Raw genomic sequence first — 17,150 nt, forward strand, 5'->3', positions numbered from 1 at the left:
TATTATCTTAGATAAATTTCTGTATTTAAACTACTGTGTGACCAGGACTTTAGTCAGTAAAGAAAAAAAATTAAACTGGCCATGTAATGGGAAACTCGATCTACTTGGATATTGTGCAGTTTCTTTAGTTTAATGAGTCACCTGTTGGCAGAATTGATTCATTGATTTTATTTGGCAGTTATTTACCAAGAAGAAAAACCCTTTGAGATGAACCATTTCATTGTGGAGCGGGTCCTCATAGGCCCTCAGCATTTTGAGCCGGCCTCAGCGAAGGGGAAACTGACGTCCAAACCTCAATGATTGTTCCATTGTTTGGTGTTTGTGATCGACAGACCCTGAATCATGTGGATGAGCAGATGCAGTCGTTTTGTTCTGCCGGCCTTACGGAGGAGCCCGGCGGCCCTGGCCGTGCGCTCTGCAAGGGCGTGTGGCAGACCCTCTCTCCCGTCCCGTCCGCAGAGGCGTGGGCAGCACACTCTGGGCTCTGCCTCTCTCCCCGAGCCGGGCCGGGGCGCCAGGTTCGTCGGGGCCCTGCGGGAAGAGCGCCTCCTGCAGGTGGAGTGGGAGGACGGCGGACACAGCCTGTACCCTTTCACCTGGCTCCGGGACAACTGCCAGTGTCCCATGTGCACGCTCCAGTCAGCGCAGGCCCGCAAGCTGCTCATAGGGGACCTGGACGTGAACGTCGGGTTGGGCTCAGTGGAGCTCACGGCGGACAATAAGGTGAGCAGCGTAACCAGTGCTGAGGCACGGCCTGGAGGAGTCTCAGAGTCTATGTAATAATCAAAAAGCAGCACAGCTCATGGGTAATGGAGGCTCTGCAAGAGCAAACCACAACAATCAGAGAAAGAAAAGACTTTGAGTGATATAGCTGGTTTGGAAAACACTATAACAAATAGTTTGGTTAAGACCAGGTATTTTTCTGTTTATAGTGGAAGTAAATTGGTAAGTAATTCTAGGACTGAATCATTACTTTTCTTTGAGTAGTGTCAGCAGTATTATTTTTGCTCAGTCGATCAGTCAAACAATTCACAACCTACTTTTCAGTTAGTCCAACCTCGGTTCACCTGCAGCCAAGATGGTATTTCAACACAGTTCAAGAAAAGAGCTTGAGTTGTTTCCTTTTTATACTTCCTAAAATGTGACTTGTAAAGCTTATGTAGATTATCCAGATGTAGATCATTTTTCTTTGGAAAGGGACGGCGAGTTATAGGTTGGAGACTCTGGCCTTGACTCTGAGCCATGAGTATCCAGCTGGAGGATTAATCTGTTGTATAGTTTTCTAGTTTTATATATTTTTAAGATCCGAAACCAAAGCACCAAGAGTAAAGTCACTCCAAACAGAGAGTAAATGAAAGTTCATTTGCAAAAGAAGATATCTCCGTTTTGAATCTTTTTCAGAATAGTGTTTTATTGTTACTGTGGTCTATAGATGACACTTGAGAAACTAAAGTTGTGTAAGTACTAGTGACTTTATATTTTCATGGCTCTGAAACAGACCTGGTAATCTATGCAAGGAGAAATTTGCAAACATATGTTGAGTTTTTTCTTATGTGTTTTTGTAAATGAACTCCTCACAGGAGCCATTGTTCTGGAATCAAACCCCGCGGCCTGAGATGAATATGTAGTTTGAGCTTCATGGTATAGCCCAAGTCCAGGCTCCGACATTCATTTATAAACTTCATGTAAGTTTTACTATCACCCAAGGTGACCGTTTAAATGTCCAATAAAATTCACGGGCTTCCCGACATACTCCTGCACCACTTACAGCCGCTTTTACAATCCACAGGACGGTAGTAACTGGCACTGTGTGAGCTCAGCTTTCACTTTACTGTTCAGGAAATGAACAAGTGCTTAAGTAGGGACTGCTTTGAACATTCCAGTCTATCAAAATGTAAATAAAAAACATTAGTAAGAAGCACCACACTCACGGCTACTGCCCACAGTTATGAATTCATTCAACTTTATTGTCCCTGTTTGGGGCATTTGTTTTGGCCCCATAGTGCAGATAAAAGTGCAGATTTGTACATTGCAATAAATAAATACCCCTTCTGGAGCTGCCACCTTAACGTGGTGGAGGGGTTTGAGCACCCAAATGATCCTAGGAGCTCTGTTTTCGGGGACTTCGTGCCCCTGGTAGGGTCTCCCAGGGCAAACAGGTCCTATAGGTGACGGGTCAGACAAAGAGCGGTTCAGAAGCCCCTTATGAGAGACCAACAGGCCCGGTTAGAACCATGAGGCCGCCCTTCTGTGGACCCACCACCTGCAGGAGGAGCCACAAGGGGCTGGTGCAAAGTGGAAGAAGAAGGATGGATGGATGGAATAAATAAATAAAAACAACTAAAGAGCAAAAGACTCGTTCAACCAACCGACCGTGGGCAGACAGATAATACACATGAGCGGATTAAGGGGATGTTGTGACTCCAGAGCAGCAGATGAAGAATATTTAGAGTTTGTTTCTGCGAGTGGAGGGGAGGACAGGTTATCAGTTGGTGGAAGAGCATTTAGTGCCCGGGCCAGTGACTTTGATTTACAAACAATGTTTCAGGGAAATGCCTTTGGTGACACATTCTGCCTCCCCCCGAAAAACTCACCACGCGCTTTTATGGATCTGGCGTTGCAGCAGTCGGACACGTCTCTGCTCAGCAACATTATGTGGTCAGATTACTGAAATGTCCAAGTTATTCCATCATGGATTCCTTCTTCTCTGATGGCACAGGCTTGTTCCAGAATGACAAGCCAATAAAATATGACTGTGCCAGACGTCGTACTATGATCTCATCTCAGCTGCATAATTTTGGAGTTAGAGATGTTTCACTTCTCATTCACAAAATATGTCAAAAAGGAGTTTTCTTTGACTATTTTACGCTCGATGGCAACAAACTCCACCGAGGCAGAATGTAGCACGCCTTACAATTAAATAAAAACGAGTACTCCAGGAGAATCCACCTCCTGTAGCTCGTAATGAACCCTCGTGATGACCTTCCTCTCCGCTCCGCAGGTGTCCATCACGTGGCAGGACCAGCACTCCAGCGTGTTTGACTGTGAGTGGCTGAAGAGGCGCTGTTTCTCTGCTGCGGCCAGACGAGCGGTGCAAGAGGAGCTCTTTCTCAACGGTCAGTCAGCACAAGCACACGCCGTTTCCCACCACACTGCTTTACTTATTACAATCCTTTTGAAATTATGAGTAAGGATTCATGTACTGATGGGTGTCGTTCAGGCCTTGACCAGCATGAGGAGGACGTGGTTTTGTTTTTAAAGCTTGTTGTAGCGGGTTAGTGGCAGCAGGAGCTCAGGCTTTGAATGATAAATGTGGGGGGGCTGTTATGATAGAGGTCGATGCGGATTTGCAACGCTCATACTTTTAAGTTGTCTGTGATGGAGGCGCATGCTTGGAGGCAGAGGGCTGATTTATTCAGGACTTTCATGTTTAGTTCATACTTCAGAAGGAGCTCGCTTAAAAGACAAAAATCAGCAAAAAATGATACTTCTCTCTCTCTTATGGTCCTGAAATTATAAGCAAAATTCTGCATCATAAAATATATCAAATATGATCTGAGGTGAACAAACTTGTGACTGATTTTCACCGTGATGTTTCTCAGCTCCTGAGGCCTAAGAAGTTATTGGAGCGCTCATTTTAAGGTTCTGTGTGAGCTCTTTCCAATTCAATCCAATTAGGGCTGAAACAACTAATTGATTATTGAAATAGTCGACAACTATTAAGTAATCTAGTAAACACAGACTCAAATAGAGCAAAAGTGAGATGAAAATTGTGTATTTTTTATGAAAACCTACTTTGTTTTTAAAGTTAGGGTCTGTAGTGAAAATTTCTTAAATATCGGTCTGTGTCTCATCCAATCAGAAGCAGAATTAACAATAAGGGCCTCCAACATTCACTTTAAGTTTATTCAAACATGTCCTCAAGTGATGCCACTTTAGCTTTGAGATAAAATAAATATAAACCATTCACAGCCAAGCGATTCATCGATTACCAAATAATCGTTAGTTGCAGCTCTAAATCCAATGTTCCGGAGATATTGGCCGATTACAGGCTGAATGATCCCAATATCTTTGGAACATTGGGCTCGATAATTTAAGATACGCTTTAAGATACACTCAGAAAGGTGTCACTTCGGGTTAGGGTTAGGGTTAGGCCAGAAAACCATGTTTGCAACTTGACTGCCACCGGACCGGAGTCACCAATACACACTAATGGAATCACGAAGAAGAAGCTAACAGGCTAACGGGCAGAGCTAATTGTGGGCTAGCGTCACTTTAAACAGTATTTACAGCCAAGTTTGAGTGAAAAAGAAAAGATTTCCATTGTTGTATCATTGGATGTACAATATCCCTCTCTCCCTTCGTCTTTTCTGTCAGCGTAGTATTTACTCTCCAATACAATTATTAAGTAAAAAAATCGCAACTTGCTACGACACCTGCAGTTGCGCTTATGGCCTCTAGGGGCAAGAGTTACTTAGTGTTAGAGAAATAACAATGGTGTTCGAGAGGATAGATGAATGACAGGCAGCAGTCTGGATGTCTTATGCAGGAGAAGTTTATTTACCATCGGTGCGGGACCCGGAGACATGAACTCGAGACATTGCGCTAGTCCTACCATTCAAGTCTGTCCATGCTTCCACAGAAGAGGGATAAATACCCTCTCAGAGCGTCATACTGATACGCAAGCATTCAGTGGCAGAGAGTGGCGCCTGAGCACCACAGTCAAGGCTATGACAGAGATAGTACGACTGTACAGCCTGACCCAGTATGATAAATAGCGATTTAATGTTATCCTCTAACACTCCTCCCTTTCAAAACTACAGTTTTCTAGTGGTTTTGACTAAGTGAAAAAAATCAAAATTAAACGCCAGCATAAAATAAACCTGAATCAACTACCTAAGTTTCAATTTAATCCAAAACCAAGATTTTAGAATAAAATCAAAATTCAAATGGTTTATCTATGCCCTAAGTGGAAGCATACACAGAATTGACATTTCAAAACAACATTCAACACTTCATGTGAAGTACCACAGTACATAGTTATACGGGTCATTGTGATGGAAGTAAATAATGACCCCCCTCCCAGTGACCCCAAAGTACTGAGACATGTGCATCATTAGATTCACTAATCACCCAATCGGGGCAAATACTGCTACCAACAAAAACACATGCATCAAGTACTAAAGGCGTGTAAAAGGGGGTACCATGACCAAACCTCAAATCCCCGACCTGATTGCCAATTATCAGGGATAAGTAAAAGATCATGGCCGCCAATCAGTTTCTCCTGCAAATAATATATTATTGGTCCAAGTCAGAAAATGTACATACAATAAAATACAAACACAACACAATATTCAAAGATATGAATCAATCAATTCTCATGAAAATCATATTCACATATTAAGAGAATGCTCATAGCAAACTATTAATCATGAAACAATCTTCATACCGGATGGTTAATTTCAACACAACACTTGTGAGGCCCGTCAAAACACCTCCAGGTGCTTCAGATCTATACGGATCACGAGTAGACTATCGTGCCGTAACACCTCTTGGTGTGTCTTTGGGATTATTCTGCCCACACACACCAAGAGTTCCCTATTGTCTTCCAAGTCTTCAGGTTGAAATAGAATGGCGTGGAGAATTGGCAGCGTCCATTGAGAAGGGTGCAAGCTCATTCACTCGTGCACTATGAATTTTCCTTAAAATTCAAATCTAACGAGATCGTAAGTCTTATTATTTGTTATCCCTTGCTTCCAATGTTTTAATCAAGATTAAAAATAATGTTACTGAAAACTGCTAAGCAAGAAACCATCATTCAGGACAAAATATATTAAATCCTCTTATACTTCAGGCGTAATGGCCTCTGAAATAGAGCTTAAAACCCTTCCTTTTTGACCTAAACATGCCTGCAATGAGCAACACACACAAAACATAACATGAAAGAACCTCACCACAAGATAACCAAGTATTGAATACCTGCCCTTTTATCTTGTGAATCTGTACCTGCAAAGTTATGAATTGAAATAAAATGAAATTGGTAAGTTGAATAACTAAGCCATAAAGAATAAGCACCAAAGATTAAAAAATATAAATGCAAAATCAAAATATAAGCTGAAAACTGACTGGACCAAAATGAGTAATAATATATAGAAAGAATAAAATAGAAAAATAGAAAATGCTAAAATAATAATAATAATAATAAAAATGGAAATATAGAATAAAAGCACTTATTAATATATAAATGAAAATAATAATGAAAAATGAATAATAAAATATAAAATAATTAATGCAAAAAATGTAAATATAAAATGAAAGCACTTATAAATATATAAATGAAGATAATAATGAAATATGAAGTAAATGTAAAAACAATGGGAGTGTGTAAGATGAATCTTTCCATTTAAACTTTATTCAAACTCCAATGGATGTGTGTTTGCCTTCCTGCCAGATCCAACCTGTCTCTCAGGTCGCCTGTGGAAAGAATGTTATACCTTGCAGACATCAACACATCAGTATAATTTCTACAAACTTACCGATTAAGTATGACTTTTCACCAGAGTCAGCTTCAGCCATCATGACATGAATATCAATCATTACTATCATTCGCAAGTTAAAATATTTGATGAGATAATAAGTGTTTCTTTCTCTTGCTTGGAAACACAAAATAGATACACAAAGGATACTGATGCTCAGGCACGACCTCCAGACATCCAGAACAAGCTGACATTTTCTTCTTCCACGTTGCCTCCTGCAACAATAAAGAAGCACACTCCGGCCTGCATAAGGCCATATTTTACCATGCCATTGGTATTATTGTTCTCGGCTCATCAGCTCCCGTCCTGAATCAGACCCTCCTGCATCAGAATTCCTCCTGTAAATTCCCTGTCTCTGTGGGAAATTAACGTTATCAACCTGGAAATAATATGGATTAAAACATGTTACACACTCAGTACATAAAAGTTACAAAAACAATCACACTCTTTAATATCATTTTATAGTAAATATAGTAAAAATATAGTAAAAATTAAATCATGGCATTAGTATTGTTAGTATGAAGCAATAATGGCATTACACATTTTCTATTTTCAGAACAACTGGGTTTCACTTACACAACTTTTCTTTATTCTTTATTATGTTGCGTTATTTCTGATACTTTCCCTGTGTTTAATTATCAGGTTTTAGACTTGAAATTAAACTACTTGCTGTAACTTTTGTTTTCTCATTATTTGTTTATTTAGATCAGAAAGAGTCACAATTATTTCTACAGAGAGCAAATCTCCTCTGCTTCTTGGCCCCTCCTTTTTTCAACAATTATAACGAGCTCCGTGTGCACCCAGAGTCGTGATTAGTGTTGAAAGCTGGGCAATATACTTTTGAGGCCATAAGTGTGACCTTTTGAGTGACTCTTGAGATACTGGATTACACTGAAAACTCTTGCTAGTCCGAAATAAAACATGTTTGCCAGCACAAATTTCAAATTTGAAGACACCGCTTTACTTACACTGTATGCAAACCTCTTCATTAGGCTGCATACAGCTCGAAATCACAGCCTCAGATCTAAATCTAAGAACACACGATGCGTTCAAATCTGGATTCAGCCTCCACTGACAATTCTTTGCAAACAACACAATATCTCAACCTAAGCATCCTAAAGTCTTCCAATGTAAATGATCACCTTTATCATAAACGCTTCAAATTAACATACACCAGTATCTCCACTGATCAAAATTTAGGACTTCTCATTTTACCTAAAACCGAAACCAACAACAAAATCCAGAATCAACTGCACAGTCAATTTCTGTGCAGAACTCACTCAATTTACTTAAATTAAATTCACGACATCTTTTATCAATTTCAGAAAGTTCAGAAAGAACATAAACACAAACAACAAATTGTTAAGCCTTAACCCTCCTTGGGTACTAACAAAAAATTAATCCCTACAGTCCTATCAACAAAACTATTTCACACGAGTGGTAACTTGTGGATATTTATCTTTCAAAGTTATGTTATTGGCTGTTACAGATCAATGCAACTGCGCTACACAGTAATTTGGGAATTACTCTATTTTTTTTGAGAGGCTAAAATGTTGTTTATTGCATACTATTACTGACTGAACATTCAAATCTCTCTGTCTGTCGTTTTATTATTTTATTTTTGTAAAAAATTGTTATCTCTTAAAATATCCAATAAAATGTATTTATTTATTTATTTTAACTTGATTATTTTTGCTGTTTAAGATGCAGACTCATTGACCAATTTGAGCATTCTATAGTCAAAAATATCAAAATGAGGAAAAAAATAATAATTATAAATCGCAGCAAAAGAGGATCCCATGGGCCGCTGACCCATCGGCAAAAACACCAAAAATTGCTAAAAAAGTAAATATAAAATAAGTATATAGCAAAAAAACTTAAAAAATGTAGGTCCAAGTGGTACAGAGAGCAAGGCATCAGACCTGGGCAAATTGTGAGCACTAGTCCTCCTGCAGATGACTGTTCAAGGCTTTCGAGGGGCAGCAGCAGCGGGGCTTTTGTTGGCATGTTTTCGAGGACAGTTTCTCAGCGAGGCAGAGCAGACTCTCAGTTCGGTGGACGATCAGTTTGGCGGACTTTCTCTTCGGCAGACTATCGATTCGGTGAACTTTCATTTCAGGGTCTTTGAGCAATGCACTTGGACCAATGCCCACGCAACGCGCAACAGGCCCTTGCCTTTTCCCATCACCACCAAAAATGGCAAAGTAAAATCTAAAATCTAAAACCTACAAAATTCAGCATGTCCTATTACGCAAAGCATCACAAAAATAAAAGCAAAAATTCTGTACTTTATCAAAAAAGGCCCATCCTCAAAAGAGTCAATGCAGCATGCTTGAAAGTAAGCATAGTGTTATTCATTTCTCCTTTTGTCTTTAATGTGTTTAATTTTAGTTGCCTTTAGGTTCTTAAAACCACATCACTAAGATTAAAACATCAAGAATTGAGATACTGTACTACAAGTTTTCTTTAAATCTTTAACTATATTTTACTATATTAAATTCAATTGTCTATTCCAGACTTAAATTAAATTGGTCTCTAAAGTTTAATTTACACATTTCTGGTCAGGACCCCCAAAAACCCTTTGCGAACTATTCGAGATATAAAGTGTTTAGTAATTTAGACAATGTCAAGCAAAACAACACTTAAACTCTTTTATATTATTTGCATAATTTTCTTTTATTTGACCTCTATATTCAAATCAGTGCTGTTTGCAATTAGGAATTATTTAAAATTCATATTATCTCAGTGCTCGCTATCTCCTAGGGGATCCTAACCCTGTTCCGACTAATGTTGGAATTTATTAAGACACTTGGTTTGCATTCTAAACCTCTGGTTACCTTTGTCGCAAATATGTTTCTCCTAAACACAGTTTGGACTCCAGCTGACCTTGTCTTGAACCTTGTTCTCGAGGCATTACTTAGAAGAGCAAAGGAAGTGTTTTGACTACTCCAATCTAATCTTGGGCACAAAATTTAACAAAGCAAATACTTAAACTATCTTTAAAGGAACCAGGAAAAGCCAACCTGCCGTAATCTGGGCATCTCTCAATATTCAAATCTTTTATAAAGATTAACGATGTGCAACTCCTGTACAACTGAGAGCCTATATAGACATTCAGAGCCTAGAAAGACAGAGTTAAATTTCACTTTACCACAAGTCTAAACAGTGAAGACAAAATAACAAAATATAATATTTTTCAGGTCCTGGTATTTTTAGAACCAGGCCTACAACCTCAGGCTTCTCAAGCAAATCACAGCAGAGCAATATTAATCCATCTATTCTATTATTGGGCTAATAAACTAAAAATGCAAGCCATTTCAACTTCTCAATTGTGCGCATTTTACTTTTAAATTTGTCTGACTGTGATCAATATCATTTGTTTTTATTGCTCATCACACACAAATCATACCTTTTATTAACATAACTACTTGTAGTTATACATCTTTCCCTCATAGATTTTTTCCTTGTGTATTCTAAAACCCAGTTGTTATACTCACAAGTTGCAGCTAAAACAGAGACATTGTGACATTGTGACACCGGAAATCAGTCCTCCACACAGTTCCTGTGGCCTGTAACAGATTATAAAGCAGCATCAATTCACAAAAATAACACATTTTTCAATTCATCATCACCGTCATGTGAACATCAATTGATTGTGATTCAAAATGCGGACATTGTTTACCCTACGGGGACTCTTAACTTGTATCATTGCTTTACCAATGCATTATCATTATTCAAAAGCATACCCCCCTATTCTATGAAATAGTTATAGCAAACAATGTTGGCATTTTGTTTTGTTAAACTGACTCAACAATCTTCCGAGGCAAGAGTTTATCAGGAACGCTCTGCTCATGGACCTTCACAGACAGAGACAAAACAATAACAGATAGGAGAAACAGTAGATGTGGACAGAGGAGACAGGGCAGAGACACAAAATGTGAGCATCACTCTCCCTGAATTATTCTTACTTTGAAGTAAGTGAAAATGTTCATAATTTGGTCTAACATTATGTCATTGCATCTTGCTGAATGTCAAAGAAACCGAACAGCATCAGGTCACCCCTAACAACACAATCTGTCCTTTGTATAAAACTGACAGATCCCTTACTTTGTTCATTCAGACCCTTGTTCTTCTTTGACCCTGTGTCCGTGAAAACTCTCTACTCTCGTAGTTTGTTGCTTGTGAACACGGTCGGTGTTATACAGCAAGACCTTCACTTATAAGTCCAGATATAGGTGAAATCTCTGGCAAATTACTAATGTGAGAGTAACATTACTTTGAAATAATTTAGTTTTTACTCTCTCAAGTGCAGTGGTGGAAAGCAACAAAGTAAAAGCACAAGTACAAGCAAAAGGTAAAAGTATGGGCATCTTACTTTTCTTTAGTAAATTTATGATGAATGAACCTCTACTTTACTTCACTATATTTTTCAATTGGGTTAAAAGTAAAGCATTTTATTTTCAAAGTGACCTCATTACGATGAACTGGTTAGACCCAATTTAGACTTGGTTTAGTGGTTTAGTCTTTTAAACCTTGTTTTAAACCCGGTTCAAACCTAGTCCAATGGTTTACTCCTTTAAACCTTGTTTTAGACCTTGTTTAAACCGGATTCAAATGATTTTAAAATCCTGCACAATAATCTCTTAAATACCTTCACCTTCCGCTTATAAAGCACATTCCACAATGCATAACTCAACACTTCTACTTAAGTCAAAATCATGTCAGATACCTTCACTTCTTCTCAAGTAAAAGAATCTGTATCTGCACTCTTAAGTAAGAGTGTCGAGCAATTCCTCCACCACTGGATTTTACTCGCTCAAGTGTACTCGAATGCTGTGAGTACTGAGTAACTGTGAGGATGGTGTTGCCTCTATTTTACTTTGTTGGTGTCAGTGTAATCTTATTACCAAAGAATGTACAGTTTTACTCAAATAAGCATGTTGTTATCGCAAAATAACTCAGTACACTTTATGTTCTCTGTGTGTCCATTATAGCCCTAAGAAAAAAATTCAAACAAACATCAAATAAACAAAGCAAACAAAGCAAACCAAGCAAGGAAGCACAGAATATGAAATATAAAAGCATGGAAATAAAGATCTACTCGCTGCATCCAGAGCCATAGCCATCAGTTACATTTCTCTCAATGTTCATCAGTTGATTCTGGAGTTTCACAGTTAGATTAGAAATGAACAAACACAACAGCCTCCATAGGTTGTATATGGAGCGTACGTGTTCCTCTCTTTTGTGCACATCTCAAAAATCGGTGCTAAGCGGGTTATCTCTCTTAGGAGAAAAATATCCTAGGTTCATCTCCTACCCATAATCCCTTAGCACCAGTACAACTACTCTCTCTACTTCTTGTAACTATTCTATAGTCAGAAGAAAAATCAGCAGATGTATATTAAACCACAAGCTTTTATGACCACCAAAAACAGATAGTTCTATTCAAGTTTTCACACCAGCCTGTGGTCACAGTCCTCTGACTGTGGCGTATTTCTAAGTCCAACTGCCTTAGTAATTAATTACACGGCCTATGTAATTATTACCGACTCAATATTCAGCACTTAGTTCAAAATTAAAAGTAACATGAAACAACAGCTTTACACAGTAGCCCACAGCTTTTGCTTTGACCCACACTTGCTATCCGTAAACCAGACATAGAGACCAGTGACCTGGACCCAGACTCGTTTACAGCTTTCTGGAGCATTCTAGCTTCCTGGCTATGTCGGTGTGAGGCCTTTTGTTTGACACTAAAATTAACATTAAACAAAGCTTTACACTCAAGATAGTCTACTATATGTGTTCCTCACTTTTGCCTATGACGGCTATGTGGATAAACAGTAGAGTCAACAAGTTTAAAACCTGACCTACTCTAAACTGTATGCTTGGAGCTTCACAGATTATTGCAGCTATTTCAGTTCAAGCTTTGTGCATCGGAATACCCAGTCTCCTAGTGGACCTAAAGTCCCTACTCTCGACCGGAACCAAACATCCAGAATTAACCGATAACATGAGATTATGTCATTTTTACTAATTGTACGTTTCCCATTGCATTGTTCTTTTTTCTATCAAGCATGAATCTGGTAAGGCCATTCCCCCTCCCTTTTATCAAAGGATAAAAATGCACTTACCAGATCAGCTGTAGACATGTTCGTTGACGCCAAATTGTTAGAGAAATAACAATGGTGTTCGAGAGGATAGATGAATGACAGGCAGCAGTCTGGATGTCTTATGCAGGAGAAGTTTATTTACCATCGGTGCGGGACCCGGAGACATGAACTCGAGACATTGCGCTAGTCCTACCATTCAAGTCTGTCCATGCTTCCACAGAAGAGGGATAAATACCCTCTCAGAGCGTCATACTGATACGCAAGCATTCAGTGGCAGAGAGTGGCGCCTGAGCACCACAGTCAAGGCTATGACAGAGATAGTACGACTGTACAGCCTGACCCAGTATGATAAATAGCGATTTAATGTTATCCTCTAACACTTAGTACTGCTTTAAGCAGAAGTAAATGCACTTTTTCATGATAATCTAATTATATGACGAGCCCCTATTTATACTTTATATTTTTCTACCTTTAGTCATGATACCGCCTAGTGTTCACCCTGATTTTATTCCAGTGAAGTTTAACGAAGTGAGGTGAGAGAGTTAGGTCAATTGCTTTGGTTTTGTTGGTGACATGTGTGGCATAACTGGGATGTGACGTCATTACTCCAGGCTGGTTTGTGTTCATGTGCGTATAATAATGACTCTTCTTTGCCTCTACGTATGTCACTTCCTTCCCATGTTCTATAAGGAAGTGAAATAATAAACATCGCAAAAAACACAGAACCAGGGAAAGGTAAAGCCACAAGATGGAAAAGAGTGGCTCTTATTAATCTTGTTTTGCGGATTTCCTCTTTGGAGAGATACAGGAGGCTCTTTGCTCTTCCGTTTATCTGTGATGTAGCGAGCTTGCGTCATCTTCCTCTTCTGTGTGAGGACCAGTGACACTTGGCTGATAAAATGTCAAAATATTAGCAACGATTCTTTAGTCCCAGCGCAGGACGAAAGCCCTCCTTTTGATTGTTACATCGCAGCTTGTAGATTAATCTCTCCGGGACGTAAAACACAACTGAAAAAGAAATTTGTTACATAAGACCCCGCGTCCCTCATTGGCCGAGCATTCGTCTTAAAAATCACTGATCTTCTTTCCTCTCTGCTCGAGGGAGAGGGGGGAAAAAAAAGCGGCGATTTAATCCTCTCTTTCCACACATTTGTCATGATCACATCGCGGCCGTTAAAGTGTAACGCTGCGATTTTCCACTACATTAACAATAGTCCCGGCCGCTTTTACTGTGGTGCCAGACACGCAGAACAAGGTAAGGCTCTTTTGGAGTGAAGGAAAGAGGGGGGGGGGGGGGGGGGGGGGCTGACGAGGTCCTGCAGGAGCCACGGGCCTCTGCGGCTCGGCTCTCATTAGCAGAGCTGTGCCCGAGAGGGAGAGCAAGTGAGCTGATGGAAAGTATGGAATATGATGCAGTGTGTTCCAGCTCTGGGGAGAGGAAACAAGACATGGAAAAACAGTTAAACCCACTCACGACAGACTGCGCTTCCTCTTTCTCAGAGGCTCCGTAAGCTTTCTGCTCATGTTTGCTTTTCGTGCGCCGCCATTTTTGGTTGTAAGTCCCTGGAAGAGGTTTTTTTTCAGACTAATTAACGTCCTGTGAGTTCGAAATGGCTCTTAGCGACAAGAACGAGACTAAAATGTGACAAAAACGCAGTTAAAAATGCGATGAAAACGTGACAAAATAGCGACAAAAATGTGATGAAAATGCAAATAAAAAGTGACAAAAGAACTATGACTAAGTGACTATGAAAACTATGAAAAAGCAACAGGAGCGACAAAAAAGTCAATCAATCAATCAATGGTTTTGTAAAGCCCAATATCACCGAACGTTCATCTCTTAACCCTCACCTGAACTGATTTTCTATAGCAGGGGTAGGCAAGTTTTCTGAACGGAGGGCCAATTTTTTTTCTTGTAAAAAGACCGAGGGCCGAAGCCGCCAATTTTAGGCCAAAGTAAAGCGCTAAACTGGAAAAATTAGCATCTTAAATGAGATAAATGACTTACAATTGCTTGAATAAAGGTTCTTTGTGTTGAATTTGAGTCTGTTTGGACTAATCTAAGACAAAGATACAAACGCTAATGCCAATGGAACAAGCATAAAACCCACTTTGAAAGTAAAAGTTCATTTGTCTGATTTCAAACAGATTTGTTTTTCACTTGAAATTATACAATATAATCCGAATGAAGAGAATAATGACTTGTTCCACTGGCAATAAGATGTTTTCTCTGATCTAAGACCAGACCAAATCTACTCAAAACTTAGATTGAATCTCTTTATTCATGTAGGTTTCTGTCATTTCTTCCTTAAAACAAACAACAGAAATACAACAAAAAACCCAACAAAAATATGACAAAAAATCTACGAAAACAAAATGATGAAGAAGCAACAGAAACATGACAAACAAACAAGCAAACAAAAACACAACAAAAGCGCTTACAAATGAAGCATTACACTGTTGCTCACCTTTAGATTTAGGTAAAGTCGAATTGGAGAAAATATGCTGCAGTAAGAAGAAGAGGATAGCACTCAGTTTACCAGACTTCCCACAGCAGTGTTCCTCCTAAGGCAGCTTTACTTCAGGCTGTGGGTTAGAGCTTTACCAAACTGACCTGATTATAAGCTAATTCAAAGAGGTAAGTTTTGAATCCAATCTTAAATGTCGAGACTGTGTCTGCTTCCTTAAAGGAATAGGCCACCGTTTTTAAAGGTTATTGACGGAAGTGAGCGGGGAAGTCTTTAGGAGTTACTGCGCGGACGTTGTGCTCCTCATATCATTACGCCTCACAATATAGTACCCCTTTTTATCTGCTTATAAAATCGACATGTTACATTTCTGTGTAAATATACTTCGCATGAAAACACTTCACGTAACTTTGTTTAAATAGGGAACACGTGGAAGAGCTTGGTAGCTTCTATCGTGAGCTTTTTTGGAGCTATGTGACATGTGGGAGAGGCTGCGTATGTGCTCCGTTTGCCTGGCAGAGCGCACGGACAAAGACCAGACGGGGATATATTAACTCGACTAAGGTTAGGTAAGAACATATGCTCGGAGCTTGGTGGCTACAGGCTCTACCTCCTACAGTGATTTTGGAGAGGAATAACTAGTAGCCCTGAGTTTTAGTGCTCTGGTGACAAAAAGGCAACAATAAAGTGTCAGAAACGTTACAAAAAGCGATGAAAAATGTGACTAAAACGCAAAAAAAAAAAAGACACATGTGGGATGATTAAAAATCGGCAACAATGTGAGGAAAATGATCCGTTTAGATCCAGCTTTCAAAAGAGGCATTGCACTGGCTTATAGGCTGTAAACTCAGGTTGAAAAGCTTTTAGATTTGGGTGAAACTGGAGAAAATACGCTCGCTTAAGGTGGTTAAAATGTTCACTTCCTTATTGGGGTCCAAGTTCTATCCTTGAACTCGCCCTCTTCCTTCTCACTACGTTTTAGAACATAAACATTACAACTTTTCTGTCAGTTTTTCTTATAAATAAATAGTCATTCACTCTGAGTAATACTTCGCAGTAGCCAATGTTTGATCCAAGTAGGAAGTGGAAAAACAAACGCAAGTCAAAAGCATTTAGTGCATATGACTGGTTTGATGGATAACAACTTAAGAGTCAGAGTTTTATTTTTTATGTGGGGATGTTTGGCTGGATTCAGGGTTAGTGAAAGACACCCTGAACCAAAATGGCTCCCCTGCGTTGTGCACTGCCATGTAAAACGCTCTGGTATGCGCCTAATTGGACAGGAGTTCATCTTACAGCAGGATAATGACCCAAAACACAAGCCCAAGCTGTGCCTGAACTACCTTGAGAAATGAAGATGGTGGGATTGTAAACACGGAGGAAGCGCCGTCTGGAGATTCAAAACCCACTGGTTTAGGATCAACTGTATGGAACTTTGCATTGATTCAGTTTCTAATATTTATTGGTTATTTGTCCTGTGCTTTTAAGATAAGATAAGCCTTTATTGATTTCACAATGGGGAAATTCACTTGTTACACTGCTCTCAAAAAACAATCGGGGGGAAAATAGTCAGGATAATTAGCAAACAAAGAAAAACAGGATAATATGCAAACAAGTAATAGGATTAAACATTGGGATGGTCTAAAAAAAAATTATAAAAGCGCCAAATAAAGTGAATTTGTTTCCTCTTATGCTGTATTATCAAAATGTTTCAATTAAGGCTGGGACGATATACTTTTGTCACGATCCGATACGTATCACGATACTCAGGGCGATTGTATTGTATAGTAAGTACCGGTAATTATGATAAGCAATATATTTACCTTTAAATGTGTAAAAAGAAAACAGTCATGTGTCCAAAGTTTAAAAAAACAAATAACCATTTATCGAATCGATTGTCAAAACAGCGGCACAAACAACTCATTTCATGGCCACAGCCCCAAACGAAACAGCACAACTTTATATCACCAAAAGTTCACGAGAACCACCTTTTCAAGCTATATTTCAACAGTGAACAGAGTTTAGCGTCACTTACT

General features: G+C 39.2%; 1 protein-coding gene across 1 annotated transcript in view; it reads left to right on the forward strand.

Moving 5' to 3' along the window:
- Positions 1-17,150, forward strand: part of bbox1 (butyrobetaine (gamma), 2-oxoglutarate dioxygenase (gamma-butyrobetaine hydroxylase) 1) — a gene marked incomplete at its 3' end in the record, with an annotated part of 51,668 nt that overhangs the window by 3,992 nt on the left and 30,526 nt on the right. The window contains exons 2-3 of the mRNA XM_079554734.1: positions 333-723; positions 3,002-3,116. Of these exons, the coding sequence (XP_079410860.1) occupies positions 343-723; positions 3,002-3,116 (496 nt within the window). The 5' untranslated portion in view covers positions 333-342. The remainder of the gene's footprint in view (positions 1-332; positions 724-3,001; positions 3,117-17,150) is intronic.

Source organism: Gobius niger (genome assembly GCF_951799975.1).
Source record: "Gobius niger genome assembly, chromosome: 4".
Classification (NCBI taxonomy): Eukaryota; Metazoa; Chordata; class Actinopteri; order Gobiiformes; family Gobiidae; genus Gobius; species Gobius niger.